Source organism: Vombatus ursinus, unplaced genomic scaffold (assembly GCF_900497805.2).
Source record: "Vombatus ursinus unplaced genomic scaffold, bare-nosed wombat genome assembly UNPS02014826.1, whole genome shotgun sequence".
NCBI lineage: Eukaryota > Metazoa > Chordata > Mammalia > Diprotodontia > Vombatidae > Vombatus > Vombatus ursinus.
In genome coordinates, this window is record NW_020954604.1 from 13,172,379 (window position 1) to 13,187,452 (window position 15,074).

A 15,074-nucleotide genomic window follows, 5' to 3' on the forward strand; every position below is an offset into this window, starting at 1 on the left:
TTTGTTCAAAGTCACATGGTCAGTTTTATTTACACCATTGTGTCAGCACACCAGCCAGTCAGTCAAAAAGCACTTATTAAGTGCCTGCTTGGTACCTGGCACAGTGCCTTCATTCAAGGTTAATAAATACTTGTTAACTGACCCCCCCAGGTTTCAGAACTAACTGAGCTTTCACTGAAGATGTGGTTGACCTGAGGACAGCTGTCAATGCAAGGCTAGTACTAGCTCTATCTGGCCTGGCAAACATGGAGCTGAGATAGTCCCAAAAGACTGGACCTATTTGAAGATGAAGAAAAAGTATATGCTAGTCAGGAAGTTGGGTATCTTCACCCCACAGCAGAGTCCTATCCACTCACTCCCACCCCCAGGCTTGGGACCTGAACCCCTGCTCACTGCTGAAATGTCAGTGTCCTTGGTTGCAACCTCCTTCACTGAGGACTCCAGGCTCCATTTTCTAGAGGGGGGGAGTCTTCTGTCTGGGACAGAGGCTCAGGTTCACACTTCCTCACCACCTACATCTGAGGCAGTAGTAGTAAGGGTGAGGAGGGCAGAATTCTAGCAGACCCTACACTGTCTCCCTGGGGCTCTGCCCCCAGCATGTAGGTGGAAACTGCCAGGATCAGCCGGGCTCCCATCCCCAGGCTGGGGTAAAGGCTGTCCCAGAAAAAAGCCATCAGGCTCAGAGTCCGAAGAGGAAGAGCAAGTGGGGCAGGGTCCATCTTCCCCTGAACATGGGGTCCTCAAAGAGCAACTCGGTCTTCTCTCTTCGGGGCTCTTCTCAAGGATCTCAGCACTGTTTAGGAAGCTCTGGGGAATCTCATCTTTCTCAGGGCCATCTCTAGGCTGCTCCATCCTGTTTTCATGGCAGGAACTGGAGCAGACAGCAGTAGGATCTTTGCTCTGGGAGGCTGTGAGAGAGGAAACAACAGAGGTCAACCTATCAATTAATCAAGCATTTATTAAGCATCACTCTGACCATCCTCAGTCTTTTTGATAGACCATTGTCCCATTGCTTTAATTGGAGGCATTCCTCCTTTTCAGTTTCCTTTTACACGTTGTCTTTCTTCATTTAGAATGTAAGCTCCCTGAAGGCGAAGATTGTCTGTATTTGTATTCCCAATGCTTAGCACTGTGTCTGGTACTGTAAGTGCTTAATAAACAATTCTGGACTTGACTTACCTATAACCTCTGTTTGGCATTTAAAGCTCTTCAAAACCTACCTTTCCATCCTTATACATCCCCCTTAACACAATCTGTGGTCCAGCCAAACTGGCCTTACTTTTTCTCACCAAGAATAATACTTCATATCCCTGGTTTGCACCTTTCCACCAAATTTGGAATGCACTCCTGCCTCTTGTTCCTCTCAACAAGCAAGCACTTACTATGTGCCAGGCACTGTGCTAAGCACTAAGAATACAAAGAACAACAAAAAGTCTCTTTCCAGGCTCAGATCAAATGCCACCTTTTATAAAAGGCCTTTCCTGATCTCCCAGGGGCTAATGCCTTCTAGCAAAATTACTTTGTATTTATTTTGTGTATACTTCTCTCTGTAAATATGTCCCAGATACAATGTAACCTCCTTGAGATGAGACTGTTTCACTTTTTGTTATTGTATCCCTAGTACCTACCTAAAAAATGCTAGAAGACTGATAGTTTGATACTCTGTATCAGGAGCTGGAGCTGCAAAGACACAGGATCTAGGAACTTAAATTTATAGCCGGAAGCGACTTTAGAGGTCATCTAGTCCAACTAGGTAGCATAATGGATAAAGTCATGCACTTGAAGTGTGGAAGACCTGAGCTAAAATCCCATGAACTCTCTCATCTTGCAAGGAAAAAAAACAGGCCATGAGAGGTTAAGTGACTTGTCATATAAGTGTAAGTGGATTCTGTAAGAAAGGGTTCCCTTTGAATCCCCCTTTTGAGTCCCGGTCCCCAACTCATCAAACCTTGAGTCGTGTTCAAGCATCAAATTGCTTCAGTGCTCCTGCTTAGAAAGAGAGGGTGGAAGAGTTCAGATTGCTGAAGGAAAAGATTCTGGGAAGATGTGAGAACTGGCCGTTTCTATCATGTCCCTATACCCAGCTTACTACTCTAGAGATTTAAAGTTTACCCTTAGGTGAGCTCTAGGACCCTCTCTCCTGGTTAAACTGAATTAACTTGCTCCTAAAGGGAGAGTGCCTTCACTCTGTGTTGTCTGGCATATATCCTCCTATGTAGACTTTCTCTGATTTCTGTTATGCTGTGATTTATATAAATGAGTTTCTTTGCTACTTACTGCATGTTTATTGTGAAACTGGGAAAGAGTCAAGCCTTAGATATGCAGCTGGGGATATCCTGCCCGCCAAAATAACAAAGCAATCAGAAGTTAGACAGAACCTGATCATATCCCCTAGACTACAGTATCTAAGAGAACAGACAGATATACTTCTAGCCTGATACTTCCTCTCACCGAGGAAAATAAAGTGGTAGCCTATAACCCTAACTTCCTGCTTTTCCTCTTGATAGGAATAAAATCTCCCTTGGAGAAGGGTAGAGGGAGAAGAAGATAGAGATGTCTTTTTTGCCTCCCTTTGAGCAATACAGGGACAGCCCTCACTACATGTGTGGGACCCACTGTTGTCTTTGCTACACATGGGAGCTCTGTCCATAGGAATATTAATTTTTGGTCACATTTTTACAACATATTGTTGGATTTGGGAATTACTTGCCTTCTCAATGGGGGGGGGAAGAAGGGAGAGAATTTGGAACTCAAAGTTTTAAAAACAAATGTTAAAAATTGTTTTTACATGTAACTGGGGAAAAGTAAAATACTAAATAAAAGCTTAATAATAATAATAATACTGTCGTATTTGAGGGCTAGGTTCTTTTTTTCCCCTAGAAGCTGGAACAAATTACTTTCTTTCCTGTGCTTTAAATGCCAAACAAAGGAATTTACACCTGTCTTTAACATTAAGATTTGAACTAAATTGGGGACCTAGCCAGCATAGTCCACTCCCCTTCCCCCAGCACACCTTATTATTTTTTAACCCAGTCTGCACCTTCAATGACAACCTCAGACTAATTTGATGTCTCTTCTTACTGACCCAGAATAAAACTCAACAGAGATAGCAGCTAGGCCCCCTTAGCAGGTGCTGCTCCTCACCCTACCTTCTTCCTCACAGCCCCCACCTCTGTGGATACAGGCAACCCTGCTGGGATAGAGGGAAGAATGCTTTTCTATTCTGTGTTGAAATACCCTCCCTTCTCTCCCCCACAAGGGTCTGGGGAGTGAATGAATAAACAAGTTTTGGGGAAGCATGATGGAAGTTGGGGAAAGGAAAAGGAATAGCTAAGTTTTGGGGGGCCATGACCAAGGGTCTCTAACCCCCAGGTCTATAGTAACATAAATTCATGACACTGCTTAGTGTCACCTTCAAGCCTAGGGATGGCTGTCTCCCTTAAATGGGAAGAAAGAGAAACTGCTGACTACACAATCAAGAGATGGATTTCAATTCTTACACCAGAGGGTAGCAGAACCAGATTAAAATGCAATTGGGAAATATTTAACAAATTAATTAAAAATACAATAGAAGATAATGTTAATATGTGGTGTTCTAAATTGACATTTGACTGGCAGGGATCCTTATTTATGGTTCAGTGGTCCTCATTTCTATTTGTTCGACACCACTGTCTTAGACCACTAACTTACCCAAGGTTGTGACCAGCTAAACATTTTAGTCTCTGAGCCCCAACTTTCTCATCCTTAAAATGAAGAAAGGAACAATTGTGCACTCCCTACCTCCAAAGGTTGCAGAGGGAAAAGTACTTTGTAACACTAAATGGCCTCAAAGGCAGAAAGACCAGTTCAAGACCTTGATAACAAGGCTCCAAGACTGGAAGTGGAGGAGTAGGTGTCAATCTGCATTGGTCAAAGGAGTTTCCAGCATCCAAGAAATCACTCTTGTACTGGGTGTGGGAGGAGATGGGGATAGCAGGGAAGACCTCTATGCAAATGTAGCTATTATTGTTAGCTTTCCAAATCATATCTGCTGTTTTGCTTGGTCTCAATTCCTTGGAAAAAGATGCCCCTTCCAGATTAAGTTCATCACCTCTAAATTAGGGCAGGTAAGGGGTACAGTGGATAGAGCACTGGGTTTGAAATCAGGAAGACTCATCTTCATGAGTTCAAATCTAGCCTCAATCACTTACTAGCTGGGTGACCTTGGGCAAGTCACTTAGCCCTGGTTGCCTCAGTTTCTTCATCTGTAAAATGAGTTGGAGAAGGATATGGCAAACCACTCCAGTATCTTTGTGAAGAAAACCACAAATGGGGTCACAAAGAGTCACATACAACCAAAAATGACAACAAAACCTCTAAACTACCATGCTACTAACTCAAGCTCAGATTCTTATAATCTAGCCAATAGCTTGCTAATGTTCAGACTCCTTAAGAGTCTGCCCAATATGATGTGTGTTCTAATAAACCTTGTCTTTGGCTGAAAGAAGGCATGGGTCGAATTCTTTCAGGCAGGACCTGCATGTTGTGATCTTGGGGTCCCAGCACCCCTAAACCCCTAAACATCAACGTTTTGATGGCCGTACAAGGAAACTGTCTAACCCAAGTTCTTCTCCAACCAAGACTGGAAAGATATGTAAGCCTCCTCACCACCTTTCTTGCTCTGCAGGTGGTCACTCTCCAAGCACCAAGGCTTGGAGGTGCTTTTCAGGCAGAGAGTTACGAGGCTGTCTCACACTGGGACTGACGCTCTCAGATTCTTGGTCCGCTGGGTCAGTTGAAGGCCATGGACCTGGGTACACTTTCCACAGCATAGAGGACAAGGACGGATGCCCTATCTTGAAGTGTATGCTCAATTCTGTTAATTCTCTCTGTGCTAAAGAATTGGGGAAAACTGCAATTGCTTTTTGGTTCCCTGAGGCTTACTTACTCCTTTCCCTCTACACCTCTGAATCCTCCTTCATGGGGGTTACAGGGAAAAGTTAGAACAGCTAAAAATATCTTGGCAGATTTTGGAGCTTTTGTGATTGATCATTAAGGAGTTTTGAAACTCCCTCTTACAACCCTGGTCACTTCTTTCTCCCACTCCCTTTCCCTTGAGTCAGGAGGGTATCTCTCATAGGAAAAGAGAGTTTCACTCTTTACCCCTCACCATGTCCCTCAACCTCCTCTCTCTTCTGACTGTAGAGGTGGATAGAGGAGTAACAAATTCTTCTCAATGTCTTCCTTCATAGAGGGCACAAACTGGACTTCTTGCCCCACTTCATTCAGCATCTGCTGCTCTGGTCTCAATTCCACAGAACAAGATGCAAGACGCCCTCCTGTGCCAGGTATTCCCTGGTGTACCTCCCCCATCTCCCACTACTACTTCCCTTTCCTGCCTCTTTTTACATGTGGTCTCTCCACCCCCTCCCCCAGTTACATTGTAAACTCCTTGAAGGCATGGACTGTCTTTCTTTTTTTATTAATTGTATCCCCAGCATTTAGCACAGTACCTGGCACATAGCAGGCGCTTAATAAATGTTTATTAGATTATATTGGATTGGATTGGACCTCAAGTTCCAGTCTAGGCTTCTCTAGCTGTCTGCCCCATACCCTTCCCTTTAAGTTGATTCTCCTCTCTTACCAAAGGTCTCTTCTACAGGCTGGCTGGAGTTGGGATCAGAATGAAGTCGATTTTCAAAGCATCTGGGGCAGCAGGGACCACTGCCAGGCAGAGCATACTGCCCAGAGCTCAGAGGTCTTGTACAATCTAAGCAGCAGAAATGATCTTCATGCCAGCGTCTCCCTGCAGCCTCTGTGCACCTGCCAGAGAAGATGAGCTACAGAGTAAGGGGAAGAAGAGAAAGACAGACATGAAGAGACCTGCTTGAGATCGGGAAGGGTGAGAGGCTTGCAGATTGTAGAAAGTGAAGGCTGGGTTAGGAAGAGGCAGGTGGGGCCCTGGACCAAACACTGGCCTGGAAGCTAGGAGACCTGGATCCTCAGAAGTGCTCTGCCGCTAACCAGTTACTAATCTGACCAAGTCTCTGGGACTCAATTTTCCAATCTATAAACTGAGGGTATTGGGCTGCAGTGGTTCTAAGGCTTAACCCTCAGGAGGTCCCCATCTCTTCCTCTGCCTCAGCCACCTTCCTTCTGTTCTTCTTCCCTTCCAAGGGAACCATACCTACTTGGTCACAGGCAGGGCAGCGAGGTCTGAGCAGCTCCGCATGGTGCCTGCCACAGTACAGATGCCCCTTGTGGTAGAAATAGATCAGGTCTAGGAGGGCCTGGCTACAGGTCTGACAGGTGAAGCAGCCAGGATGCCAGCAACTCCTCTCCCCTGCTCTAGCTGCAAACACCCCAGGCTCACCTGGTTTCAGATTTGCACCACACTGTGGGATAAGGAAAAGTGTCAGGAAAGAGCCAAGAGAAATTCTCCATCCTCTCACCTTCCTGCCTCCTGCTTTTGGAACCTTTCACTTTAGCCTCTAAAAGGTCATCTCTAATTCCTTCTTCTACCCCTCAGCCTCTGCCATTCCCCTCCCAAGAATGCTTACCTGTTTACACATATGCAGGCACATACACATGCATACATAGATATACACCTCCTAGCGTCTATCATATTCTTTCCCCAAATCAAGCTTCTACCACAACTTTCCTCCACTTTTCTATTCCTCTGTGAAATTTTCTCCCTATTCTATTTCTGTAATGTTCTGCTCACCCTCCTCCTTACAGTTTCTTTTTTAAAAGTTGTTTTATTCATTTTGAACTTATATGCATAAAGACAAAAAAATTAACATTTTCATGTACACAGTACAACAGAGAGGATTCATATGAAACTATGAATTTCCATTTCATAGTGTTTAAAAAAATATGTAATAAGTACTACATACTTCTTTTTTTTAAAGAACCTGATAGTTCATCAATATAGGATGCCCTAGATAAGGAACTTCCTCTCCCAAACAAGATCAGAACCTTCTCTACAATTTACAATCTTGGAGCATTGCCTAGGGGCACTGAGAGGTAGTGACTTGCCCAGGGTTATACAGATTAGGACCTAATCCCAGGTCTTTTTGACTCTGTGGTCAGCTCTCTATCCTCTGTGCCATAGTGACTCTATGGACCCCTTAACACCTCCATAATGCAAAACCAGCCCTTCCATTTGACCCCTGGAGTTGAAGCAGAGATCCACAATGTTTAGAGGTGAGGGTAAATAATAATGACTGATAAGGGCATAATGATACCAAAGGAGTAGTGTTCTGGAGCAGCTCACCTTCTCACACATATACCCTTCAAACCTAGAGGGCACCAATCGAATGACCCCCTGACCCAGGGCCTCCTGTCTCCGATGGGCACTGAACAGCCGAAGCTGGAATCTCTCTTGTTCCCCAAGCATTGAACAATACCGTTCCTGTCAAAATTCATAGTGATTCATAGTACAGCAGTGTTTAGGGGATGAGTAAACTTAGACCAAAGAAAAAATGATTGATTGCTAGGAAGGAGGAAAAAAGAATATAGAGCCTTCTTGTTTGAAAAGGAAAACTGGGAAGAGGAGGCTAGTAGGTAGTCCAATAGGAGAAAAGGGGAAAAAAGCAGAGGGCAAGCCTGAGTATCACCTCTTCCAGGAAGCTTTCCTTGATAACTCTCAATAGCACTGATCTCATAGCATCATAGAATGAGAAGTGACCTTAGCCATCATTTGTAACCTTAGACATCATTGTCTAAACCATTTTTATCTACAATAATTTTTATTATTGCTCCCCTCCATGTTTCACCCATTCATTCTTGTTTCCCAATTAACACTGTAAAAATTTCAAGTTCTAAACATAAAGAAAGTCATCTCAATGAATACAGGATGAATTGAGATGAACTGCTCTGGGAGAGAGGGTAACAAAAGAGAGAGAAAAGAGAAGGGGAATTAAGCAGACAGGGCTGGCATTTGGGGCTCACATCACTGTCTTGTGGAGGCAGCTGCTGCAGGAGAGTCCGGATCCGAAGCCAGTCAGGAGAATTGCTAGGATCCACATAGGAGGACTCCAGGTCATGGTGTCCAGGCGCCTGAAGAGACAAGGCAGAGACCTGAAGCAGCTGATAGGAGTTAGAATGCAGTTGGGCTTCTTTCATCACCTCTTGCACTCCATGGGAACCTTTCACTTTTCTCCCCTACAGATTCTTTCCGCATTGGGGAATTCTTTCTATGTTTCCCTTCGTCAAAACCCACATGGCTTGACTCATGCCAATAATCATGGAGACATTTGAAGGATTCTAGCAATACTCTCCATATCCTAAAATATCTGTTCCACTGGGGTCTGAAACTTGACCATTACAAATTCATTCATTTGTGCTAAATAATGCCCTCTTCCCATAATCCTCTTTTAAAATGTGACTATTTCAGATGCATGAAATCCCTGACACCATTAGTTCAAATGCTCTAATAGGTCTGATTTTCATCCAGAGAGAAGACCTGAGCTCAGATTCTTAAAATCTAGCCACTGCTTAGATTCTTATAATCTAGCCACTGCTTACCCATGTTCAGATTCCTTAAGAGTCTGCCCAGTATGACGGATGTTCTAATAAACCTTGTCTTTGGCTGAAAGAAGGCTTGGGTCGAATTCTTTCGGGCAGGACCTGCGTGTTGTGATTTTGGGGTCCCAGCACCCCTGAACCCCTAAACCGCATCAATGCCATTGTATCTCATTTTACCTTAATTTTAAAACATAACACTAGAGAAGACCTGAGGGCTGCATATCTGGAGGTGGGGAGAGTTGTATGAGATAGTTTTGATTGAAGTTGACTCAACCAGGAAAGCAAATTCCCCAAACAGATACAAGATTCTGCTTGTCCAGGAGGGAGAAGAGGAAAGAGTTTTTCTTACCTGAGAAGGTAGGGGATCTGTTCCTTCCTCCTCCAGGGTGCAGTAGGATTCACTGTCCAACAAGCAGGCTGATGTCTCCTGATCCCTGGAAGTGAATTTATCTTGCTGGGAGCAGACTTCAGACAGCATAGAGGGATCTACTCAAGGAAAGGGGTCTGTAATAATTAATCATCATAATAATAATAACAACTAGTATTTGTATAGTGCTTTAAAGTTTGCAAAGCACTTTACAAATATCTCATTCTATTCTCACAACAGCTATGGGAGGTAGGTGCTATTATTATCCCCGCTTTATAGATGGGGTAATTGAGGCCATCAAATGTTAAGTAACTCGCTCAGGGTTGCACAGCTAGTAAGTGTCTGAGGTCAGATTTGAAACAGGTATTTCCGACTATAGGTTCAGCACTCTGTCTACTGTGCCACCTAGCTTCTTGTGTAAAGAAGAAAGAGCCAGGGGCTAGGAATCAAGAGTCCTGGGCAAATCACTTAACCTCTCTATGCTTCAGTTTCCTCATACATAAAAGGAAGAGTTTGGAATCCATGATTTCTAAGATCACTTTAGCATTCTATGATTCTGTGTTCTGCTCTTCATTAAGCAGACCCAGTCAGATCTCCTCACTATTTTCAATACATACTATGCTATACTCTAAGATTTGGAGTCAAAAGGCCTGAGTTTGAATCTTACCTTTGCCACTATTTAGTTGTGTTACCTTAGACAAGTTACTTCACCCCTCTAAGCCTTAGTATCCTTATTTGTGAAATGAAGGGGTTGAATTAGATGATCTCTGAGTTTTCTTCTAGCTCTGTGAATATGATTCTATGATTTTGTCACCTTCACCTAATTTTAACCTCCAAGTCTTTTGTCTTTTTTTCCTTCTACCCTCAGTACTCTCCCAGATGCCCATCCAAATCCCACTCAGCTTTCTAGACTCAGAGGACATGCAATCTTCCCTGACCATGGGAATCCCCAATGGTCTTTTCCTCCTCTGAACTCCCATTGCACTGACGGTCCCTTGCACTATGGCATTTAATTTTTCTATCATTATTTTCCTTTTTTTTTTCTTCCTAACTAGACTGTAATATCATTGAGTGAGGGGCAGGTAGGTGGTGAAGTGGATAGAACATCAGGCCTGTGTTCAAGAAGAACTGAGTTAAAATCTGCCCTTACTAGCTGTATGATTTTGGGCAAGTCACTTAAACCTGATTGCCTCAGGTTGCTCATCTATAAAATGAGCTGGACAAGGAAAGAGCAAACCACTCCAGTATCTTTGCCAAGGAAACCCCAAAGAATCAGACACAATTGAACAACAAAAATCATTGAATGAAGACTGATGCCTATGTGTCTCTATTATGGAATCCCCAGCCTCCCCCAACCTCCACCAGTCCTTAAACCTAGCACAGTGCTTGAAACGAAATGATCAATAAATATGTTGATTGATGATTGACTTTTGGTCTTGGTTCCCTCCTCTCTAAAATGGGAATAATAATTCTTGCACTACCTCACAGGGTTGCTATAAGGAATTGGCCTTTATAAACTACAAATCCTTATGTGAATGGGAGTTATTCTCATTTAAGATCCTGGCAGTGGGGTCAACAGACAAAGTCTAGATCAGGGGTGGGGCACCTGCAGCCTTGAGGCCACATGTGGCCTTCTAGGTCTTTGGGTACAGCCTTTTGATTGAGTCCAAGTTTTATAGAACAAATTCTTTTATTAAGGGGTTTTGTTGTGTGAAGTTCAGATTCAATTAAGGGGGCATATTTGAGGATCTAGAAGGCCACATATGGCTTTGAGGCTGAAGGTCCCCCACCCCTGGAAGACTATTTAAATAGTAAAGTGGCCCTGCTCCAACAACCTCTCCATCTGCCATCATATTTCTTTATGGGTATCCCCTTTCCTGCTCTATCCCACCTCTCCCACAGTCCATTTCCTTCCTCCTACCTTCCCTGGGGTTCTCTTGTATGTTTCCTGTAGGGAGGAGACCAGACGGGAAGGTTTACCCTCATACATCCCCCTCTATTCAGTCATTTTCTCGCAGGATGCTGAGCTCCTGAGAAAGAGAATCTTTGAATCATCATCTCAAAATTGGAAGGAGCCTCAGAAGTCATCGTTGCCAAACTATATCTGAACAACATCCCTGGCAAGTGGTCATCTGGCCTCTATTCTACTCTAAGATCTCTTCTAAGGGGCAAGTCACTAGCTCCTTGGGGAAGGGAAGGAGGGGGGGAGGGAGGGAGGGAGAAAAAAATCTGGAACTCAAAATCTTATGAAAGTGAATGTTGAAAACTAAAGAAATAAATTAATAAATTGTTTAAAAGTCACTAGCTCCTCTTCAGCAATCCCTTCCACTTTAGGACACCTCTAACTGTCAGCAAGTTTTGCCTCCACTTGTAACTTCCACCGGACTTCACTATTAGTTCTGCCTTCTGGGGCTGAGTAGGGCAGGACTACTCCAGAGCATAAAAGGTTTACATGTGCATAACTGGTGAAGTGGGGAAAGTATTGAGTCTTGTGGCAGAGGACCTGGGTTCCAATCCTAGCTTTGTTTCTAAATAACTATGTCACTTAACCTTTCTCTGTTTCACTTTCTTCCTCTATAAAACAAACCAGCTGGCCTCTGAGATCCCCTCCAGTTCTAAATCTAAGATCCTATAAAAATTATCATCACTTCATTTGAAAACTGTGTCCCCCCTGGGTGTTACTGTTCTCTCATAGGCTTTGGTTCTTCATTCTAAGACATATATACAGACTTGTCAGAAAAGAAATAGCTACTTGACATGGAGGATAATGTTTTCTAGCAGCTAACATAAATGCTTTTATTTTGCATGCTCTCTATCTTGACTCTCCTTCTAAGGTAGCTGCCTGCCTTGCCAACCCTTAGTTTCAGCCTTTCAGAAAAACAGCTCTTTCAATATACGAAGATAGTAATCCTGTGTCCTTAGGTGCCAGAGGAAGGTCGAGTATGGATGGAGCTGGATAGCAGAAGGGAGTTCCGTAAATGATGTTGACTTGGACACAGGAAATTCCTATTCCCTTAAAATCACACTGTACAGAAAATCACTTCCACCTCCAATACCTCTCAGGCTCCCCTTGGTCCCAACCCCTGGGCCCTCCCCATTCACTTGCCTGTAGCTTTCTCTCCTCCGGACCCCAGGGTTTGCTTAAGAAGTCCTCGAGGGGCCAGGTGCTGCGGGCTTCCTAGGGAGTGGAAGATGAAGAAGACCCAGTGTGTTTGGTCCCGGGATAGGGACACTCAGCATTCAGGTGAGCGAGCATGAATTCTTCTCTTCTTACCAGCTAAATGATTAACCAGACGCCAGCTCCGCCGGGGGCAATGCCCTTTGGGGCCCCAGCACCGGCCGGATGGGTGGAGAGGAGAGGAGAGAGAAGGGAAGGGAAAGAGGCAGGATTCCGACATGGGATCCGCCTCCAGAGATCATTCTAGCAGCCAAACCCATGGGGAGGGAAACAGGGCACATGGGGAACAGGAAGGAAGCAGATCTACTTCTCTGTTCATGACACCTTTTTCTTCTCCCTCCCCTCCAGTCCCCAAAGCTGTGTTAGGTTAGGGAATTTCATGCTATCACCTCCCTCCAGGCCACTGCATCTGCCCCTGAACCGCCCTCTATTCCCGTCCTCTCTCCTCCCCAGTCCCTCCCCTTGCAATTTCACTCTTAGCCAGACGGCTTTGGGAACACAAAAGTCTGAAGCACCGATCCTGGAAATAAAAAGATTGTGTGACGTGCGGTGAGAGAGGGCAGGCAGGAAGAGCGCTCCCTTGTATCCCGGTACAGAGCAGTGACACGGAGCCTTACCCTCCAGGACTACAAATACAGTCAAACACAATAAAATATTGGAACTTGCATAGGTTTGCACACATCTATGTGTCATTCATTTAACGTAAAATGAAGACACACCCTTCTCTCTCCCTTACCCGGAAAGTGTCCTGAGTCTTCGCCCCTCCCCTTTGTATCGTCCAATCTTCTCAGGTGTTTAGCCCTTTCCACTCCCTCCCTACTAGTGTCTCCTAGCTCCTCCCTCTCATCACCCCCAGCGTCTCCCAACTTCCTCCCCTCCCCTCCGGAATCTCTCTGAAGCAGCAAAGCACCTGAAGGAGAGACAGGACTCGGCTTGTTCAGGCAGCACCCCGGCACCTCAGACCACCAGCACCTCTCCATCCTGTTGGAGGCAGGCCAGGACGGTGAACCCAACAGTCTTGTAACTAGCAGTGCTCCTTAGACCACCAGCCCTGCTCACCACCCTCCTCAGGCATCGCCGAGGGGAGCAATCAGTATAGAGAAGAGACCAATCTCCCCTGCCACCACCAACATCAACTGCTAACCAAATGCCACAAATGGGCCGGTGAGGGGTGCCAGCATTCCCCAGCCTAACTTCTAGCACAGCCCTTGAAGCCATTATCAAGGGGAAATTAACTTCTGTGGATATGTGGCTGCTTCTGAAGGTTATGCGGTCACAGCTACTCAAGACCCAGAAAATAAAGTCCTTGGCACAGTCACAAATTCAACATCAGAAACCAACGTTGTTTTACCAGTAGCAATGAAAATTTAAAAGCTGTTTCAGCATCGGCTTTGCTGCTGCACCCTAAGGACCACGAGACTTTTAAAAATCCGATCTGCAGCTGAAATCTACTAGATGTATTGTGTCCCTCATTAAAATATGAGCTCCTTGAAAGCAAGGACTGTATTACTTTTTTCTTTTTTCCACTGGAATTCAGCTCGATGTTTTGCACGTAGAGTTTGATTAATGCTTTTTCATTCATTCATTTATTCATTCTCTAGCCCACTTCTTTCTTACCAGTGTCCCTCAGTTTCCTTTCCTTTCTCCAGGTCTCCTTCACTTTCCTGCAGTGACCCCTACCTCTCTGTTCTTTGTTTCTCAGCCTCCTCTCCTCTAGCTGCCTTTTTTCTCCTGCAGTGTCCTCCCATTCAATCCAATTCATCAAGTATTTATTAGGTACTTATTAATGTGTGGCTGTCACAAAAACAAACAACCCTCTTCCCCCAAACCTCCAACAAGCAAGAAATGGCCTCTGTCCTCAGTGAGTTTATATTATAATAGGGAAATACAATATGTACCCATGTAAGTCAATACAAGATGTATATACAATAAACAAAAGATGTCTTTTTAGGGGGAGCACTAAGAACTGAAGGAACTAGGAAAATCTTCTAATACCAAGCTGAGCCTTGAAGAGCTATGGGTTTTGAGAGGCAGAGGTGAGGAGGAGGGAAAACATTCATTCATTCATTCACTTATTCATTCATTCATTCACTCATTCATTCATTCATTCATTCATGCCTTAGGACACAGAGGCAGAAGATAGAATGTTTAATATAAGAAAGGAAAGAAACAAGCATTTATTAAGTGCTTACTGTGTTCCAGGAACTGTATTAAGTGCTTTACAAATATATCTTATTAGATCTTCATAACAACCTTGGGAAGTAGATGCTATGCTTATCCCCATTTTACAGTTGAGAAAACTGAGGCAGACAAAAATGAAGTGATTTGCCTAGTATTAGACAAGGAGTATCTGAGGCTACATCTGTACTGAGGTCTTCTTGGCCATAGGTCTAGCACTCTGACATATAAGTACTTGTGTAAGTGATGAGGTAGAAAAGAGTGCTTGAAGCAGATAGAGCAAGCAGGACATGAGATAGGAGATAAGATACATGATGTGACCAGTCAGAAAAGCGATCAAAGAAGACTATGCATTGAAGCCTCCACCATGGACTTCTCTGTGTGCTTTCACAAAGCACCCTCAATTCCAGAACAACTTTTCCCCTCCCCTTTCTTGTTCTCTTTGTTTATCACCTCTGGACTACCTGACGTCCCAGGCATTTTGGAGCCATGCTTGCTCCTCCCATTCTCTTGTCCCCTTCCCCCATTCCATAAAATTGTATTTAAACCATACCTTTGACTTGGCTAACTACCTTTGCCTCCTACGGGAAGCAGGGGCCACTTCTTTTCTTTCTTTTCTTTTCTTTCTTTCTTTCTTTCTTTCTTTTTCATTCTTTCTTTCTTTCTTTCTTTCTTTTCTTTCTTTCTTTCTTTCTTTCTTTCTTTCTTTCTTTCTTTCTTTCTTCCTTCCTTCCTTCCTTCCTTCCTTCCTTCCTTCCTTCCTTTCTTTCTTTCTTTCTTTCTTTCTTTCTTTCTTTCTTTCTTTCTTTCTTTCTTTCTTTCTTTCTTTCTTTCTTTCTTTCT

The 15,074-nt window shown here is 44.1% G+C and overlaps 1 protein-coding gene across 2 annotated transcripts; it reads right to left on the minus strand.

Annotated features, from left to right (window-relative positions):
- Positions 1–12,479, minus strand: PRICKLE4 (prickle planar cell polarity protein 4). 2 transcript variants are annotated; one of them, XM_027838284.1, is made up of 8 exons: positions 12,150–12,479; positions 11,982–12,053; positions 8,858–8,994; positions 7,933–8,040; positions 7,256–7,393; positions 6,171–6,374; positions 5,624–5,819; positions 1–908 (listed from the first exon to the last, which is right to left on the minus strand). In XM_027838284.1, the coding sequence occupies exons 1-8, from the start codon at positions 12,271–12,273 to the stop codon at positions 556–558; spliced, it is 1,332 nt and encodes a 443-aa protein (XP_027694085.1). In that variant the 5' UTR covers positions 12,274–12,479; the 3' UTR covers positions 1–555. The 2 variants fall into 2 exon arrangements, with proteins under 2 accessions (XP_027694085.1, XP_027694086.1); XM_027838285.1 differs by lacking the exons at positions 11,982–12,053; positions 12,150–12,479 and adding an exon at positions 10,797–10,902.
- Positions 12,480–15,074: the final 2,595 nt, after the last annotated feature.

Coding starts and splice junctions, on each gene's coding strand:
- PRICKLE4 (XM_027838284.1), bottom strand. CDS start 12,273: ATGTCGGAATCCTGCCTCTTTCCCTTCCCTTCTCTCTCCTCTCCTCTC. Junction 12,054..12,149: donor TCTGGTTAATCATTTAGCTG/GTAAGAAGAGAA, acceptor TCCACTCCCTAG/GAAGCCCGCAGCACCTGGCC. Junction 8,041..8,857: donor CAGATCCCCTACCTTCTCAG/GTAAGAAAAACT, acceptor TTGTCTCTTCAG/GCGCCTGGACACCATGACCT.